The sequence below is a fragment of the Scomber japonicus genome, chromosome 9 (genome assembly GCF_027409825.1).
Source record: "Scomber japonicus isolate fScoJap1 chromosome 9, fScoJap1.pri, whole genome shotgun sequence".
Lineage (NCBI taxonomy): Eukaryota > Metazoa > Chordata > Actinopteri > Scombriformes > Scombridae > Scomber > Scomber japonicus.
In genome coordinates this window covers 38,094,105-38,110,891 of record NC_070586.1, presented here as the reverse complement: position 1 = coordinate 38,110,891, position 16,787 = coordinate 38,094,105, and the positions used below count along the sequence as shown (strand labels likewise).

At 43.1% G+C, this 16,787-nt stretch overlaps 1 protein-coding gene across 1 annotated transcript; it reads left to right on the top strand.

Moving 5' to 3' along the window:
• The first annotated feature begins 8,511 nt into the window (after positions 1-8,511).
• ube2l3b (ubiquitin-conjugating enzyme E2L 3b) lies at positions 8,512-16,212 on the top strand. Its single transcript, XM_053326017.1, has 4 exons — positions 8,512-8,550; positions 13,050-13,145; positions 13,228-13,414; positions 14,637-16,212. The coding sequence occupies exons 1-4, from the start codon at positions 8,524-8,526 to the stop codon at positions 14,789-14,791; spliced, it is 465 nt and encodes a 154-aa protein (XP_053181992.1). The 5' UTR covers positions 8,512-8,523; the 3' UTR covers positions 14,792-16,212.
• Positions 16,213-16,787: the final 575 nt, after the last annotated feature.

The following is a 16,787-nucleotide window of genomic DNA, read 5'->3' as shown; positions in this document are numbered from 1 at the left end:
GCATTGGCACGCAAGAGAGTCACCCGGGCTCTCTTCCAGGTGAGGTGACAACGGCAGACCAGGGCTTGCACTGATGGAACGGAGACCTCCCCCTCAGGATCAGGAAACAGTGGAGGTTGGTAGCCATAAATGCACTGGAAAGGTGACATGCCAGTCGATGCCACCAGGAGAGAGTTGTGGGCATACTCCACCCAGAGGAGCTGCCGAGACCAACAGGAAGGATTCTGGGAGGTGATGCACCGGAGGGCTGTCTCCATCTCCTGATTGTACAGATTGTACAGTCTGTCTGGCTGTTGGTCTGATGGTGGAAGCCAGAAGAGAGGCTCATTGTCGCACCAAGTAGCCTGCAGAGCTCCCTCCAGAAACGTGAGGATATGGTGTCGTACCCCGGTCCGACACCATATCCTGAGGAAGACCATGGAGCCAATAAAATGAGCCATCTTAGAAAAACGGTCAACGACTGTGAGAACAACCGTCTTACCCTCCGAGAGAGGCAACCCTGTGACAAAATCCATGGATATATGGGACCAAGGACAATGTGGAACATGGAGGGGACTCAGAAGTCCGGCTGGAGGGCTACGGTTGACCTTACTGCGGGCACAGACAGGACAAGCAGAGAGAAATGCTCGGGCATCCTCCCGGAGGGACGGCCACCAGAACCGTTGTGTGATCAAACTCAGAGTTCTACTCACCCCGGGATGACAGCTCAGCAGAGAAGAGTGCCCCCACCGTAGGACTCGGGAACGGAGCGGGCCTGGGATGAAGAGCCGACCAGGAGGACAGCCATCTCGAATCTGGGTACTTGGGAACACGCTCTGGACCTCCCTCTCAATGTCCAAGGTCACTGCCCCGACCACACAGTTAGGGGGCAAGATGTTTGCTGCATCCCGGGGGTGGTCTCCTTCCTCGAATTGCCGGGAGAGGGCATCAGGCTTTACATTACGGGAACCTGGGCGATAGGACAGGGTAAAATTAACGTGGGTGAGGAATAGAGCCCACCTGGCTTGTCTTGAATTCAGTCTCTTGGCCCCATGGATATATTCTAAATTCTTATGGTCGGTCCAGACCAGAAATGTCTGCTCTGCACCTTCCAACCAATGTCTCCACTCCTCTAATGATAACTTCACAGCCAATAGTTCCAGATTCCCCACATCATAGTTGCGCTCAGCAGGTGATAGTTTCCAGGAGAAAAAGGCACAAGGATGGGCTTTGTTATCCTCAGAGGAGTGCTGGAACAAGACAGCCCCGACACCAACGTCTGAGGTGTCCACCTCGATGATGAACTGGAGCTTGGGGTCAGGGATCTGCAGGATAGGCAAGGAAGAGAACCTGGACAAGAGGGCACGGAAGGCAGTCTCAGCCTCAGGGGACCAAGAGAACCTGGAAGTGGCAGAGGTTAGTGAGTGTAGAGGGGCAGCGACCTGACTGTAATTTCTGATAAACCTACGGTAGAAGTTGGCAAAGCCAAGAAAGCGCCGGAGCTGCTTCCGGTCGGTGGGCACAGGCCAGTTCAAGACCGCATTGGCCTTCTCTGAGTCCATCTTGATCAGCCCTGGTGAAATAATGTTCCCCAGGAATGACATAGTGGACTTGTGAAATTCATATTTATCTGCTTTAAACAGCTGGTGCTTAAGCAGCCGACCTAGCGGACATGACCCACATGTTCCTCCTCAGACTGTGAGAAAATCAGGATGTCATCCAGGTACACGAAGACAAACCTGTTCAACATGTCACGGAGGATGTCGTTGACCAGGGATTGGAAGACAGCTGGGGCATTAGTGAGTCCAAATGGCATGACAAGGTACTCATAATGGCCACTGGGGGTATTGAATGCAGTCTTCCACTTATCTCCTTCACGGATTCAGACCAGGTGGTAGGTATTACGAAGGTCCAGCTTCGTGAAAATCTTAGCCCCTTGAAGAAGCTCGAAGGCAGAGGAGAGGAGTCCTGCCACTCCTCTCCTAGCGGTTAGCGGTTCTTCACTGTAATGTTATTCAAACCATGGTAGTCGATAAGGGGCCGCAAAGTCTTATCATTCTTCTCAGTGAAGAAGAAGCCTGCACCAACAGGAGAGAAGGATGGGCGAATGATCCCTGAAGACAGCGATCCTTGAATGTATTCCTCCATAGCCTTCCTTTCTGGGCCAGAAAGGGAGTAGAGGCGACCTTTAGGTAGAACTGCTCTAGGGAGGAGCTCAATGGAGCAGTCATATGGCTGATGAGGTGGTGTCATGGAGTCAAGGCGAACCACAACCTGGTTAGTCTGAGCAGCCAAGGCTTGGAGATGCTCGGAGAGTGACTGAACACCAGGTCCCAGACTGGAAAGAGACTGTTCCAGCACCATAAGGCGATTCTCCTGAGTGCCTAGGGCTTGGCAGATTGCATTCCTCTCTGCTGGGTCAGTCATGGCCAGATTGTACTGTAAAGGCTGGTGAGTGTGGACCCAGTTGCAAGGAGGGGAAGCGAGGCATAGGTACAAAGTCCAGTAAGGCTTTAATCCAAGAGGAAGCAGGTGGTCATACACGAAAAAGCTATCTGGAATCAGGCAAACAAAACAGGCAAGGAGCAGGCAGAAAATCTGAGGTAAAAAAACAAACCGGTCTTACACAAAGAAACAAACAGGATTAACGCGAGAAAGCAAGTACACAGTGTAACAAAGACAATCTGGCAAGGAAGACATGGTGGGGGTTATATACATAGGGAGGCAAGATACGGGTGAAACAAATAGTGTTGTTCGGCCCCCAACTCCTATGCTTCCTCCTTAGCCACAGCCAGAAGCTACCTCTCTCTGCCTCCTCAGCCAGTTCTTTGACGGCTTTCCGATGTTCCTCTCCTATACATCCCATGTCACGGAGTAGGCGAGCAGTTGAGGAGCCGACAAACCCCCGACACCCCACTTCGACAGGACACGTGATTGCCTCCCAGCCCGCCTCCCTGCACTCTGCCGCTAGGTCAGCATACTTGGACCGCTTCCGCTCGTTGGCAGCCTCTATACCCTCCTCCCACAGGACAGTGAGCTCCACCAGCAGGACCGTCCTGCGAGCCTCTGACCACATCACTAGGTCCAGCCGGAGCGATGTTTCAACAATCTCCCTGGGGAACTGGAGCTGTTTCCCCAGGTCGACCCTCATGGTCCACTCACTGCGACCAGAACAAGGGGGTCTCGCCCCTCCCAAGGCCTGCTCGACCCTCCTGGACTCTGCCGACTACCTCAAGGTGCTTCAGCCTGCCGATTGCCCTGTCGAGCTCTTACTGGGCTTTCCACTTCCTTCCCGTTCTTACCAGGGTGCCCGCTGCTCTCACCAGCTGGTCAGAGGATTCCCTCAGCTCCAGCACCATCCGAGCCTTCTCCTGCTTGTATCCCATGCTGATGGATTGAAGTGGCAATTGCAGCATGGTCCTGCCGAAAAGGCCTACTGTACATCTGAGAGGCATCTCGGCAGCCCCAGCCACTTCCTGATGAACAAGTTTGCCAGCCCGTCCATCTTGCTTGCCACTGAGGAGGGGAGGTCGCTCATCTTCAGAGGCCACATCACCCTTGGGTACAGTACGAACTGGTAACTCCATACTTTATACTTGCCGGGGAGCTGGCTCTGGTTGATCTTAGCCAGGCCATCTGCGATCTGCTTCCTCACCATCTCCCCCACCTGCCTGTCAGAGAGCTCTGCTGTGTAGGTCTGACCCAGGCTACGGATGGGTTGACTCGCCAACAGCAGGATCTCCTCACCGCCTGCGACAAAGATGGTGTGGCCGCTTCTGATCCCTTTCCTGAGGGACAGACTACGCGATTTGGAGGGTTTGATCTTCATCCTTGCCCAACCCACAAGCTCGTCAATCCTCCTCAGTAGTCTTGATGTGCATGCTGCTGTCTTGAGAATGGTGGTGATGTCGTCCATGTAGCCTCTCACTGGTGGTAGCCTTTGACCTGATGGCAGTTTCATTCCTCCGACCATCTCCCTTGCCCCAATGAGGATGATCTCGAAGGCTGCAACGAACAGGATGGGAGAGATTGAGCATCCCATGGCAATATCCACTTCCAGCTGTTGCCATCCTGTGGTGAAGTCCTGATGGGTGCAGCACATCTGGAGGTCTTTGAAGTACTTGGCTACAGGGCTCTGATGCAGACCGGGACGTGGAAGAAGTCCAAGGCAAACTCAATAAGTTGGTGGGGGACGGACCCATACGCGTTGGCAAGGTCCAGCCACACGACATGCAAGTCACATCTCTCTCTCTTCGCCCTCTGGATCTGCTCCCATATCACTGCTGAGTGCTCCACGCACCCTGGGAAGCCGGGCACACCTGCCTTCTCCTTCATATTGACCCTCACAATACCCTCCATCAAAATGATTTCAACCACCAAGACCCACAGCCTCAGTTGAGTGTTCATACTGAATCCTGAAGCAACTCATAAAGTATCATTTGGATTCACTAATGCAGACTACAAGGTGTGTGTAATCTTAGAATAATTCATGTTAAACTGAAATCATCATTGTGATAAGAAACTTTATATCAGGATAAGGATAAATTTAGTGATCCAACAGTGGGGAAAATGAATTGCTACAGAAGCTCAAAAAATAGTGATATAGAAAAAAAACAAAAACAAATGTATACAACAATAAAATCAAAAACTAAATAAAAACGACCCTAAAATGCAATTATAACATATGTATACATATATATATATATACATAGACATACACACACATATATATATATATATATATATATATATACAGTACACATATACATATATACATATATATTTACACATATACACATACACACACACACACACACACACACACACACACACACACACATATATATATATATAAACATATACACACATACACATACATATACACCAATAAAATTTAAAAAACAAAAAAAGGACCCTAATAGTGCAGCATTGTATAGTCTGACTGCAGTTGGAATGAAGGACCTGCGGAAGCGCTCCTTCTTACACTTGGGGTGTAGTAGCCTGTCGCTGAAGGAGCTGCTTAAGGCTTTCACAGTCAGATGTAGAGGGTGAGAGGTGCTGTCCATGATGGAGGACAGTTTGGCCAAAACCCTCCTCTCTCCCACCACCTCTATAGGGTCCAGAGGGCAGCCACAGAATGAGCTCGCTCTTTTAATCAGTCTGTTGAGTCTGTTCTTGTCTCGCTCAGAACATCCCCCTACCCAACATATGACTCTGGATGTGATTATCATAATATTATTAGTAGTAATGATCAGTGTAGTGTCGTGTGTATGACACCATGTCTACAAACTGCAGCACAAAATTCTGTTGACTTTCTGTGAGTGAAGCTTGAGGATCATAATCCTCTGTGCTTCCTCTCAGCTCATTACTTCTGTTTTTACTGATATAATGATGTCACTATTTCTGTGACATCATTCAAACAAATATGTCTTAATGGACAGATTCCTTTGATGAACTGCCTTTTTGACTTGTGTACAATCTTTGCTCTATCTTACGTCTTCCATCAACTTAAAAGCATCAGGCGCCATGGCAAAAAGAGAGAGCAGAGCCAGCAGGGTAAGATGTAACCAGGAGACACTTGACAGATTGTATTCTCTGTTGCACTTCTACACAAGACTCTGCATGTTTTAATGGCTTCATATTCTGTCTGAAGCTTCTAGAAATACACTTCTATAAGTTTGTTTAGAAAAACACAGATTTACAAGTTAATACAAGTTCATATAAATAATTTGTCAGATTCAGTCAGATAAATGTCTTCATGTATGTCTCTGTTCATGTTGTACAGGACTATCACAAAGGGATGGAGGACATGAGGAGAGACATGGAGGATGAAATGAAGGAGATGTAGGAGAAGCTGAAGACAATTGCAGAACTCATGGACCTGAAATGAGACAGACTTGGGCAAGTGAACGACAGCAGAAAGCTACAGAGGAAGCTGTCTGACACTGAGGCAACTCAAAAGATGATCAGCTCTCCTGATCAGCTGAATGCAGACCACAGCTCTAGTATTCTGAGAGTACACATCACAAACTTCTTTCTCTTGGAGTACAGTCTAGACCTGCTAAATGTAATAGTAGATCACTTTTATCTACTATTTATTATCATGTATTATAACTCATGTTCTAGGATTTTTTAAGGATTTTTATAGGTTTTACTTGAATGTTTTTATGTAGCTTATTTATTGTAACTCTAACTTTGTAACTTTTTTTTCTTTTTTACCTTGTGCCATAACATGTCCATGTTTAATGCCATGATTCATGGGGCTCAAATAGTGAGAGTGGTTCAGGCAGCATGAGATATTATTTTCACACATGGATTGTCCACCACAGAGTCCAGACCTTAACTCCATTGAGAATCTTTGGGATGTGCTGGAGAAGGTTTTGCGCAGTGGTCAGACTCTCCCATCATCAATACAAGATCTCGTGAAAAATGAATGCAACACTTGGACGGACATAAATCTTGTGACATTGCAGAAGCTTATCGAAACAATGCCACAGTGAATGCGTGTCGTAATCAAAGCTAAAGGCGGTCCAACGAAATATTACAGCGTGTGACCTCTTTTTTTGGCCATGCAGTGTACATCTTAGTTTACAGCAGCAACTCCTGAAGCTGGTAGCAGGTTAGAAGTAGTAGGTTAGAAAGACTGGCACTATAGGGAAAAACAAAGGCCAGATAAGCCAGACCAGTAAAACTATTGCCTAATTACCTATAAATGACATATAATATGATATTATAACTTTACTGTAATAAACCATCTATTTACAAAAGAGATACAAATGAGTGCAAATTCAACAATATTATATCTCAGTGTGAACCTGGAACACAGTTTGGTTTTATTTATGCTCATCACCTCAAAAGTTTGCTTACAATAGAGAAGTCATCCTAAATATGTACAACCAGGGCTGTCCATTTGGGGTAATAATTAATTATTAGTCAGTAATTTAGAAAGTTGATGATGAACTTGAACAAAACATTAATACACCTTTGTAAATGATTAATTAATGCTATGGTAATTTATCACAGATACATTGTAAGCCATCTATAAATCATTAGGCAATTAATATATATTAATTACATTAATCAACATTAATAACACAATATTAACAAAGCACAAAAAATAAGTTAAGCAACAGCTGACTCAGAGTTGCCATCTTTCTTTACTCCACTAATGACTTAACTCTCAGTCTCAACATCAGCTTCTGTTCTGCATTAGTTATGATGTAGAAGTGGCAGATTGGTGAAGAGACCAGCTCCATTTTTCTGTTTTCACAGTTTTTTTCTGCAATTCAAAATGCTAAAGCTATCGTTAGATGGTCAACAGCTACAAAGTAAATGTTATGGTTTGTGTTACCTCTGTCTCTGCAAGATAAAACTACATTATACAAACTGTCTGTCATGGCCAGGTTTGTCTTTTAGTGTCTCACTCAGGAGAAATTAGTCTTGGCTGAAGGGAACTGCTGCAAAATCAACATCACTATGACAACAATGTAAGAAAAAAACACAAGAAATGAGTACACATGCAAATCATTGAATTATTACATTCACCAAAAAACTACAGTCTGAGGCAAAAACACCTCAAATATGTAGCTAAATTACATAAATAAATCACAGACACATCATCAAATACGCTTCCAAATAAGCACAAATGGTGAAGCTTAGCAGCTCTGCATGACTTTTTCCTTTAATAGGTTTAACTGATAAAGAGTCACATGAATGTAACAGTGTGCTACACAGGGGCCAGAGTTATACACTCTGAGTTCAATACAGTATTCAACTGTCTCTGATCAGACTGAACTGATCAAATGACTCAATTGTATTATCAAATGCAATTAGTAGGGGTGTAATGCTTGTGGAAATATGTTCCCTCTCATTATGTATAATGATCTCTTAATGTAATAACAATGATGATGATGATAATAATAATAATAATAATAATAATAATAATAATGGAAGAAGAAGAAGAAGAAGAAGAAGAAGAAGAACTGTAATAATCACAATGAGATTTGACACATGTGTTCTCAGTATAATACAGATGTTCTTTTGTCATGTTAGGCCATCACGCAGTGCTGGCGGTGGTAACTGTGTGTGTTGGTTTTATCGGACAGAGATGAAATGTCTCCAGGTTTTTATCGCGCCTTTACCATAGACTGTATGGCCTTTACCCGCTCCGAGTACTTCCGCATGTCACACCAGTCTGTCTGGGTGTGCGCTGAATAAACGCAGACGTTCACAAAACAGAAGAGAAGCAGTTATTAGCATGGTTATTAGACTGATCCACATTCACAATGAATCTGCCTCTGCTTCCTGTCTGTCTATTCTGTGCGCCCACCATCCAATATAGACAACAATGAAACAAAAAAAGAAAAAGGCGTAGTTTTAACGTCCACATTTCTTTTGGACCTGCCTTATTTTGGCCCATGTTATGACAAACAAGGTGGATTGGAGGGAAACTTGGTGTGATTCTCCTGCTGGTCTGGCGGGTCCAGCCCCCAGCCCCTTATTCCACGCGCTGTGGATTCTGGGAACACACACAGTACTTTCAAGATGGCGGCGAGCAGGAGGCTGGCCAAGGTAAATCTCCCGATTCCGTCATTTTAATTTCACCTGTAACGTGTAGAGACGCGTTCTCTCTTCCCCTAAACTCTTGTAAAATATTGTTGTTGTGTGAAGACGAAGACACACGAAGTATCCGTGTTAAGCTTGAAACGTAATAAAGCGGAGAGGTCACTGTTGGCCGAGCAGAAAAGCACACAGCCGGTAAACTAGGCCGGAGAGCCCGCAGTCCGCTGCCGAGTACCGCCAGCAAACTGATCAGTCGTTTACAAGCCCACGCTGGTTTCAGGCAGCTGTGGTTGTATGACCGACGAAGTGAGTGAAATGTGTCCAACAAGAGCCCGTCAGTGAGTTTCCAGAGCATACGGCGTCTGCTAAGCAGCTAGCATGCTAACCTCACAGCTTAGCTTCTTCTAGCTAACGTTAGCGAGTTAGCGTCGGCTAAATTCAGTTAGGTTTTGAGTTCGCCATTAGGGGAAGGGTGGGGATGGGCTCAGTGTAATTTCTCATCTAACATTTTTACACGGCTGTTTCATGAACGCGGCAGCATGTTAATGTCTTATTGTCAGTCAAGTGTCGTGTTGCGAAGTGTTAATAGCATCTACCACTCGGACTCAGCGTCTGTTTGCATGTGATTAACGTTAGCTTCTGTCCAACCGCCTGCTCCAAACCAGCCCACAGCTCACTCACATCTATGGATCAATCATGTTGTTATTCATCTGGAAACATGACCACTTTAACATTTGCATTTTTCGTGACCAACAGAAATGAAAAATGACTGCGTGTTTCCTGGTTTAGACGGAGACAAACAGAAAACGTAACTAAAAAAGAAGTCTTATTTCCGGGTTATGTTTTGTACTGCGTGGAGTATCATTTTTGATGGCATAAAATCTGTTAATAAAGCCTGTCATGGTAGATACTTTTGTGAAACAATATGTTGTTTAGAAAGACCCATGTAAACACAACAGGTGATATCCAGGTTAGCAAAAGTGAGCAGGGTCATGTCCATATATGGTACGATAAGTCATGGTTGATCATTACGATATCATCAGTAAGTCTGTAATGTAATTATCAAGACAGGCCCTTTGTTGTGAGGTTCACCAGTAATGACAGACTGCATATGCCTGAGTTATCTAACTGTATTATTAGACTCAACGGAAAGAATATTTCTGCTTACAAAAAGCGTCAGTGTTGATGTGAGCAGAGTAGACCTCAGAGGTGAATGCTTTCTATGTCTCTAAGGAGAGGACTGTATACAGTTGTCCTGTATATGTGACAGTGGCAATTTGTGGATATTGTAGTTTAATGAACATATTTATTTATCATGAGAGAGTGCGCGGTTTGTTAGATTTGACTTGCTGTTGCTCTACAGTGACACCTAGTGGCCACCGTCATCTAAGCAGCTTCAGCAGTCATTTAACACCTGGAAGCATTAATTGATGAGTTAATGTGAAAGAGCTCAGTGACCCACTCTGAATGTCTTACCATGAGACATAAACAGTCAATACAGCCTTCCTATATGATCATATAGAACAACATCTCTGGTTTCATATCCTTCATGTTGTTGTGACACAAATCATACTGACAGTATTTTTACTCATTTGGAGTGTGTTCATCTTTGGCACAGATTATATTAATAAACAATTCATGTGTCACACAACATAATGAGTTTATGTTACTGTACAGCAGCACAGACTTTGTTTCTGTTATTTTCCACATGTATGTGCACTTATGTAATTTGAGCTCAGTGTGAGGCTCTGCTGTGTTTTGCTTTCAGTTCTAGTTAGCTGAGATAACTTTCATTGTGATTTGGCACAATATAATAAAGGTTGATTGATTATACTTTATATTACTGCTCACCTCTGCTCTCTGGTTCACTGTGGGCGGAGCTGAGTCGAGTGTGTGTTTGTGTTTCTGAGTGTGTGTGCCACACACACACACACACACACACACACACACACACACACACACACACACAGTGAACCAGGTGAAGAATTGGAGTTAACAGCTACATTCATTCCATTACTGTAAGTAGTAAAAAGGTTTGGTGGTAAAAATCCAAGCAAGATCAATTTTAAGAGGCAGCCCTGCAACTTCCATGCAAGGTGCAGACATGATGCAATGCATGCTGCCCCCCCCCCAAAAAAAACCCCCAAAAAAACAGGATCATGTACATGTGGGACTTTTTCAACAGCAGAGTTCATACCACCTTAGATTATCTGTTGTTGATTCAATATAATTACAGTGCCACTGTGCCCTTTATATCTGATAAGTCTATAATGCCTCATCATAACATCAGCTGAAGGCAGTCTATTATCAGGTGAACCTGATAGTGACAGTAATACTTCCTCCACTCAAAGTTTTTCTTTCTGCCTCCACTCTGCTGAAATGCAAAAAAGTAATGAAAGAGAACAGCACAATGACTTGTTTGAATGTTAGTAATGAGATATTCTTGTTTATTTCAGTTTCATTTCGATAAAACAGGAACACAATCATTATACTTTGTTTTACTTTCATTTTACAAACAATGGAAAAATCTAGTTGTGATGCATTTCTTCATTTTCCAGATAGAATCAAAGCATTGAATGATACACAGCACTGTGTTAGCTGATGTAACAATCTGTAAGGTTAGAGCAGTTCAGCTGTTGTGTTTGTGGTAACGAGACCAAAAGTGAAACTGAGCATATGAAGAAAGTGGAGTAGGCTTGTACTGCCATGCTAGAGATGAACTGACTGCACACTGTAACATTTTATAACAGTATAAAATCTGAAGCAGTAGCATGTACAAGTACACTATGTATTTTGCAGTGTTGGATACAACATTTTACAAGCTGACAGTCATTGAAAGACTCAACTTTTATGTGAGAGTAAAAGTTGTCATGAAAAGTCAGTTCAGTTGGACCATAAAGTTATTTATTGACAAGCTCTTTTCAATTAGCAAAATTCCATGATAGAAAAATGTACAGGAGAGGATTTTCAAATGCCACAAGTAGCAGTATTTCTCTGGAATTTTATTTTGGCAAGAAAATGTGGCAACATGTGACATCAGTGTACACTTATGAGACTTCACACCATAAGAATGTTTGTATAACTCACGTGTGTTAGGTGTCTGTTATTGTGCTGTTTTCCAGATGAGTCAGTGAGATGTGGTAGTGAACATACAGACAGGGACAAATGAAAGGACAAACCAACAGAAAGCGTGTTAGTAAGGTGTGGGGCCAACACATGTCGGAACAGCTTCAGTGCTCCTTGTTATTGGTAACATATTCCCTAATTTGGTGTTTTGATCATGGTGGTGGAGAGCACTGTCTAACAAAGGTGTTCAGTTAGGTTGAGATATCAATCAAACCATTTAGTGACCCCTCACGTCCTATGGAAGAGACCACTCCCATCACAATATAAATATTTAATTATAGGACAAAGGTGATCACCTGGATCCCCTCACTGTAGAGGTCAAGCATTCACACCTGTACTGGTTTTTCCTTTCATTTGTCCCCTATATGTAGTTTGAACAGTTTGACAGGAACAAAATGAGGACATGTTAGTTAAAACCAAACTGATGCTGGAGTACAGTGCTGTCTTTGGTTGACAAAGTGTTCAGACCATCACTCAAAGATGAGACAGCAGCAGGATGTCAGACTGACTTAATGCTGTTTAGACTGTTCACACTACTACATCAGCATATCGACAAATATATAGTTCTCCATCGTACTTCAATAACATGATGTCTAATTCTATTGTTATATTTACATTTCAATGCTATGAGCCTGTGTTCTGTGTGTATATAGAACTACAGTACATATATACTATAGAAAGGAACTAACTCATACTCAATATATAAATGATAGAATAATTGTGTGTATGTATCTCAGTAGTTAGTGACTGTGATTTATGGGGACATAATTGACCAAAAAGCAGCATTCTATGTAGCATAAGTGGGCAGCTGTAAACAGCTGTGCGCTGTGAGAGACGACATATTCCGTGAAAGTTCAGCCACATTTATTCTTGCATATTTTGCCCTCATTTTCTCCCTAATTTGAATGAGCAATTTCTGAACACAGCCTCTACTGTTGACCAGGGGGAGGGTGTAGACTGATGTGTTCAACTTCCATGACCCTATCACCCTCCTATTTCTCATTGTGCATGTGCCCCGACCAACCAGTGAGAGTCAGTAGTGCTGCAGAAATGATGGGAACTCTCTGACTCGCAGCTCTGTGAGGCCCCACTAGTGAAAGGCCGGCACAGGCAGACACTTTGAACTGCTTCCAATTCACAGCTGATTCTCACTGAGTGCTCAACCAAGTGGAGTGGAAAGTAGACTCCAAAATGTTAATAAGCCTGTAAAATAGCAGTACCTAATTATACTAATGTGTAATTGTTGTGTAAATGTTGTTTTCTGGTGGGTGTTTCACTTGTGTATGTGAGCAGGCCAGGACAGTCTCCTTGTTTTTTTGTGTTTTTTTTTTTTTTTTTTTTTTTTTTCATTTCTGTAATCCATACTTCTGTCTTGTTCTCAGGAACTTGAAGAGATTCGCAGGTCTGGAATGAAAAACTTCAGAAACATTCAAGTTGAGGAATCAAACCTATTGTCATGGCAAGGACTCATTGTTCCTGTAAGTTTCTGTTCCTCATTTGACTAAAGTGACGTATGAAGGCCAACACTTTCTTTTACTAACCTCATTCACTCACTTCCAGGACAACCCTCCTTATGACAAAGGTGCGTTCAGGATCGAAATCATTTTCCCCACTGAGTACCCATTCAAGCCTCCCAAGATCACATTCAAGACAAAGATCTATCACCCCAACATTGATGAGAAGGGCCAAGTGTGCTTGCCTGTGATCAGTGCAGAGAACTGGAAGCCTGCCACCAAAACTGACCAAGGTGAGTGTGTGAGTGTGACAGAGGGCCTCTGTGGTTGAACTAATGATGCATAACAGAGCTGCCCACTATTAAAGTAATCACTAACTATTTTCAAAGTGCATTAATTGTGCTGTCTTTTTTTTTTTTTTCTCAAATGTGAATGTTTTCAGGTTCTTTAGTCCTCTGACAGTAAACTGAATATCTTTGAGCTGTCGACCAAACAACACATTTGAGGATGTTATGTTGCGCTTTGGGAAACACCGATGGACATTTTAAGAGATAAGATGTTCCACCATGGGGAAATTTACAACATTGCAGCAGCAAAGTGGGCAGTAAAAAAGCATCAATAAAAGAATAAAGAACAATAAGTACACAAGCAATAAAAAACAATAGAAGTAAAAAAGAACCTGAGTTGAGATTGGTATTGCACAGGTTTAAAGTGAGAATATATAAATATATATTTCACAGTTGGAACTGAATTATTCACCTTTTTCTAACATTTTATGGACCAAACCACTAATTTCTGAATCATGAAAATAATCCACAGATGAATCAATAATGAAAATAACTGTTAGTTGGTTAAAATTGTTCAGCAGTTCAAGTAACAAGTTTTAGTGCCAATACTAATTATACCAGTCAAAGTAAAGACTGACCAGTTTCTAAAGAGGTGACAGTTTGCCATTTCAGGTCAGTCATGCTGTCTTTAAAGTCCAAACACAACATGTGAGAAAATGAGGCAGTGCACTTTGTAGCAGTCAACACCTACTGATGACCTACCTTGATATAAGCAGGAGTAGTCATTACTGTAACAGCCTATACAGTTACATGATCGTTCAACTTTTCTTTTCTTTTTTTCCCCAAAACACTTGGTAGCTAATTTTCCATTACCTTTCTAAGGTGTGGGAATTAGGAACCTCTGTAGTACCCCCCGGAGGAAGCTGAGCATTCATTAGATGGACATAATCTAACACATTCTTAGCTGATAGAGCCAGTGTTTGTGTTCTGATGTGTGTGAGCTGCTGCTGCTCAGTATCAGTGTGTTGAACCGGTTAAGCTGTGATGAGTTGATGATATCAGTAGCAGAGATGTCTGATAGAGGTACAAACAACACAGCTCATATTTAATTGAACCACCTCTCTGTCTCATGACACACACCGTGCACTTATGTCAGGAGAAATTCTTACCTAACTGTATTTCGCTGGCTGTGTGTGTGTTTGCGTATGTGTGTGTGTGTGTTTTGCAGTAATTCAGTCCCTCATTGCGCTGGTGAACGACCCCCAGCCGGAGCATCCCCTGAGGGCAGACCTAGCTGAAGAATACTCAAAGGACCGTAAAAAATTCTTGAAGAACGCAGAAGAGTTTACAAAGAAACACGGTGAAAAGCGGCCAATGGACTGATGACCTGACGAGCGTGTAGCCCTCTCTCTGTCTCTTTCTCCCCCTCTCTCCTATCTCACCTGCCCGACCAAATACTGATCTTCCTCCCCTGCTCTTCCCCTTTTACCTCACCGCCTTCCTTGCTCACTCTCCTCCCTCTTTCACCCCCCCCCCCCCCCCCCCACACCGGTCCTCCTTGCAGCCCAGGAGCCGCCCAGCTGAAGCCAGGCATCGGCAGCTTCAGCCTCCCTCCCAATCTGGGACTCTCTGTGGATCAGACAGCTTCCTCCCCCCTCCTCTTCCTCCTCCTCCTCCCTCACCATAAATCGCCAGACCATTACTAGCTTTCTACTCTTAAAGTAAAAAATGGAAAAAAAAAAAAGTAAAGTTAAGGAAACATGATGTTCAGATGAAGAGTTGGATGAAATACTCAGAGTAATGTGTTAATTTTCTGTTGGCTTTTCCTCTATATAAATAATTGTGTTAAATAGATATCACTTAGACATGGTTTTTCTGAAGTATTTTATTTTTTTGCAGAGCAGGAAAACTGGTGAGTAACTGTTCTTCTTTTGCCCCATCAGTACTCTTTTAAGCTAAACAAAGCAACTTGAGAAAAGGCAGAGAAGGACATGGAGGTGTGTGCAGACTCAAACGTTCCCCTTACTGACCTCCACAGCTTCTAGACTTGCACTCTTGTACTCTGTGGAACAGTCTCTCACACATCATCTTCCCCTACAGTTTGTAAACCCACTGAGCAACAATGGCAGGCCATACATGAATTGAATTGTTATTGTTGAAAATGCTACTGAAGGTTCTCCCGTGATAGTAAAAAGAACATGTACCCTTTTTAGACCATTGAAACAAGCACTATGCTCATAGTTTCTCAGATGTACTGGAGTTTTCAACACGGATCAGTTGTGCCCAGTTTCAGTCCACAGTGTTAAAACTGTTTTCTGCATGACAAGTGACTATTGTGATGTTCTTTTAATTATTGACAATTGTTTTCTTTTGCCACTTTTAAGCATTTTTATTGGCACAAAAATTGGCAAAGTGGGAAGAACACGTTTGGTTAATTTCAATCTTCTACACACATCTCCTCTACCACAATTGGGCACCACAGTGTAACTATCGATCATATTAGACAGACATATTCCAACAGCAGACCTACTGTCGGCTGCCCAGCTGAAAGGGACCTAAATTGTCGGGAGGGGGGAAGGAGAAGCTGGAGAAGGATGCACTCACCTGGAATGAAGCTCAGCTCCTGGAGGCAGTCCGAGAAACAAGCACCTTGAAGGCAGCTGGGAGAGGGCTGGCTGTCTGGGGATGTGTCAGGACATAGAAAGGGACTGGAGTGGCCAAAAAACCACCATGTAACAGCTGTTTGATCTGGTCCCCAATATTTGTTTCATAATAAAGATGGCTAATCATTTAGCCTCACTGTCTGCCTGGTAGTCAAGTGGATGTTGCATGTGTTTAGCCTTTTATGTCTCAGGTCAGAAATGAATCCAAATCACTTGCTCCATATAATCTGATATACTATAAATCATGGTCCATTTAATAGACCTTTCCAGTGCTTTCAACAGCAGCACACAATGGAAGAGTGATGCCAAATATATGACCACTCTCCTTTTTTAAGTCAAAACCAAGAATGAAACTGTCCTGTATTCAGTATGATACATCAGCTGAAACAGCTAGTCAGTGAACCTTGTGTTGGGATCAAACTACAACTGGAACTTCCTACAAGGTGAAGACTGAACTACTGAACCGTTCCTCTGTAGCTTCAGTGGTGTGTTTAATGTATTAGACATAATTAGTATTTCACATCATACATGGTGATCATTTTTAGAGCACCCCAAAAGCACAAAGACCACATTAAATCTGGAACATGGGCTGATATTAAAAGGATTTACTATGCAATGCCAACACAGGGAACAAAGGTATGAAATGGTTTATAGTCTGTTCAAATGTAATTTGAGTTGAAGTACAGAGACATGCTTTCAGTACACTGAACATGACC

Bases quoted from the DNA above. Each gene is read 5' to 3' on its own strand.
- ube2l3b (XM_053326017.1), top strand. From the start codon at position 8,524: ATGGCGGCGAGCAGGAGGCTGGCCAAG. The intron at 8,551-13,049 runs GTAAATCTCCCG...TCTTGTTCTCAG, and splicing joins CGAGCAGGAGGCTGGCCAAG to GAACTTGAAGAGATTCGCAG. The intron at 13,415-14,636 runs GTGAGTGTGTGA...TGTGTTTTGCAG, and splicing joins TGCCACCAAAACTGACCAAG to TAATTCAGTCCCTCATTGCG.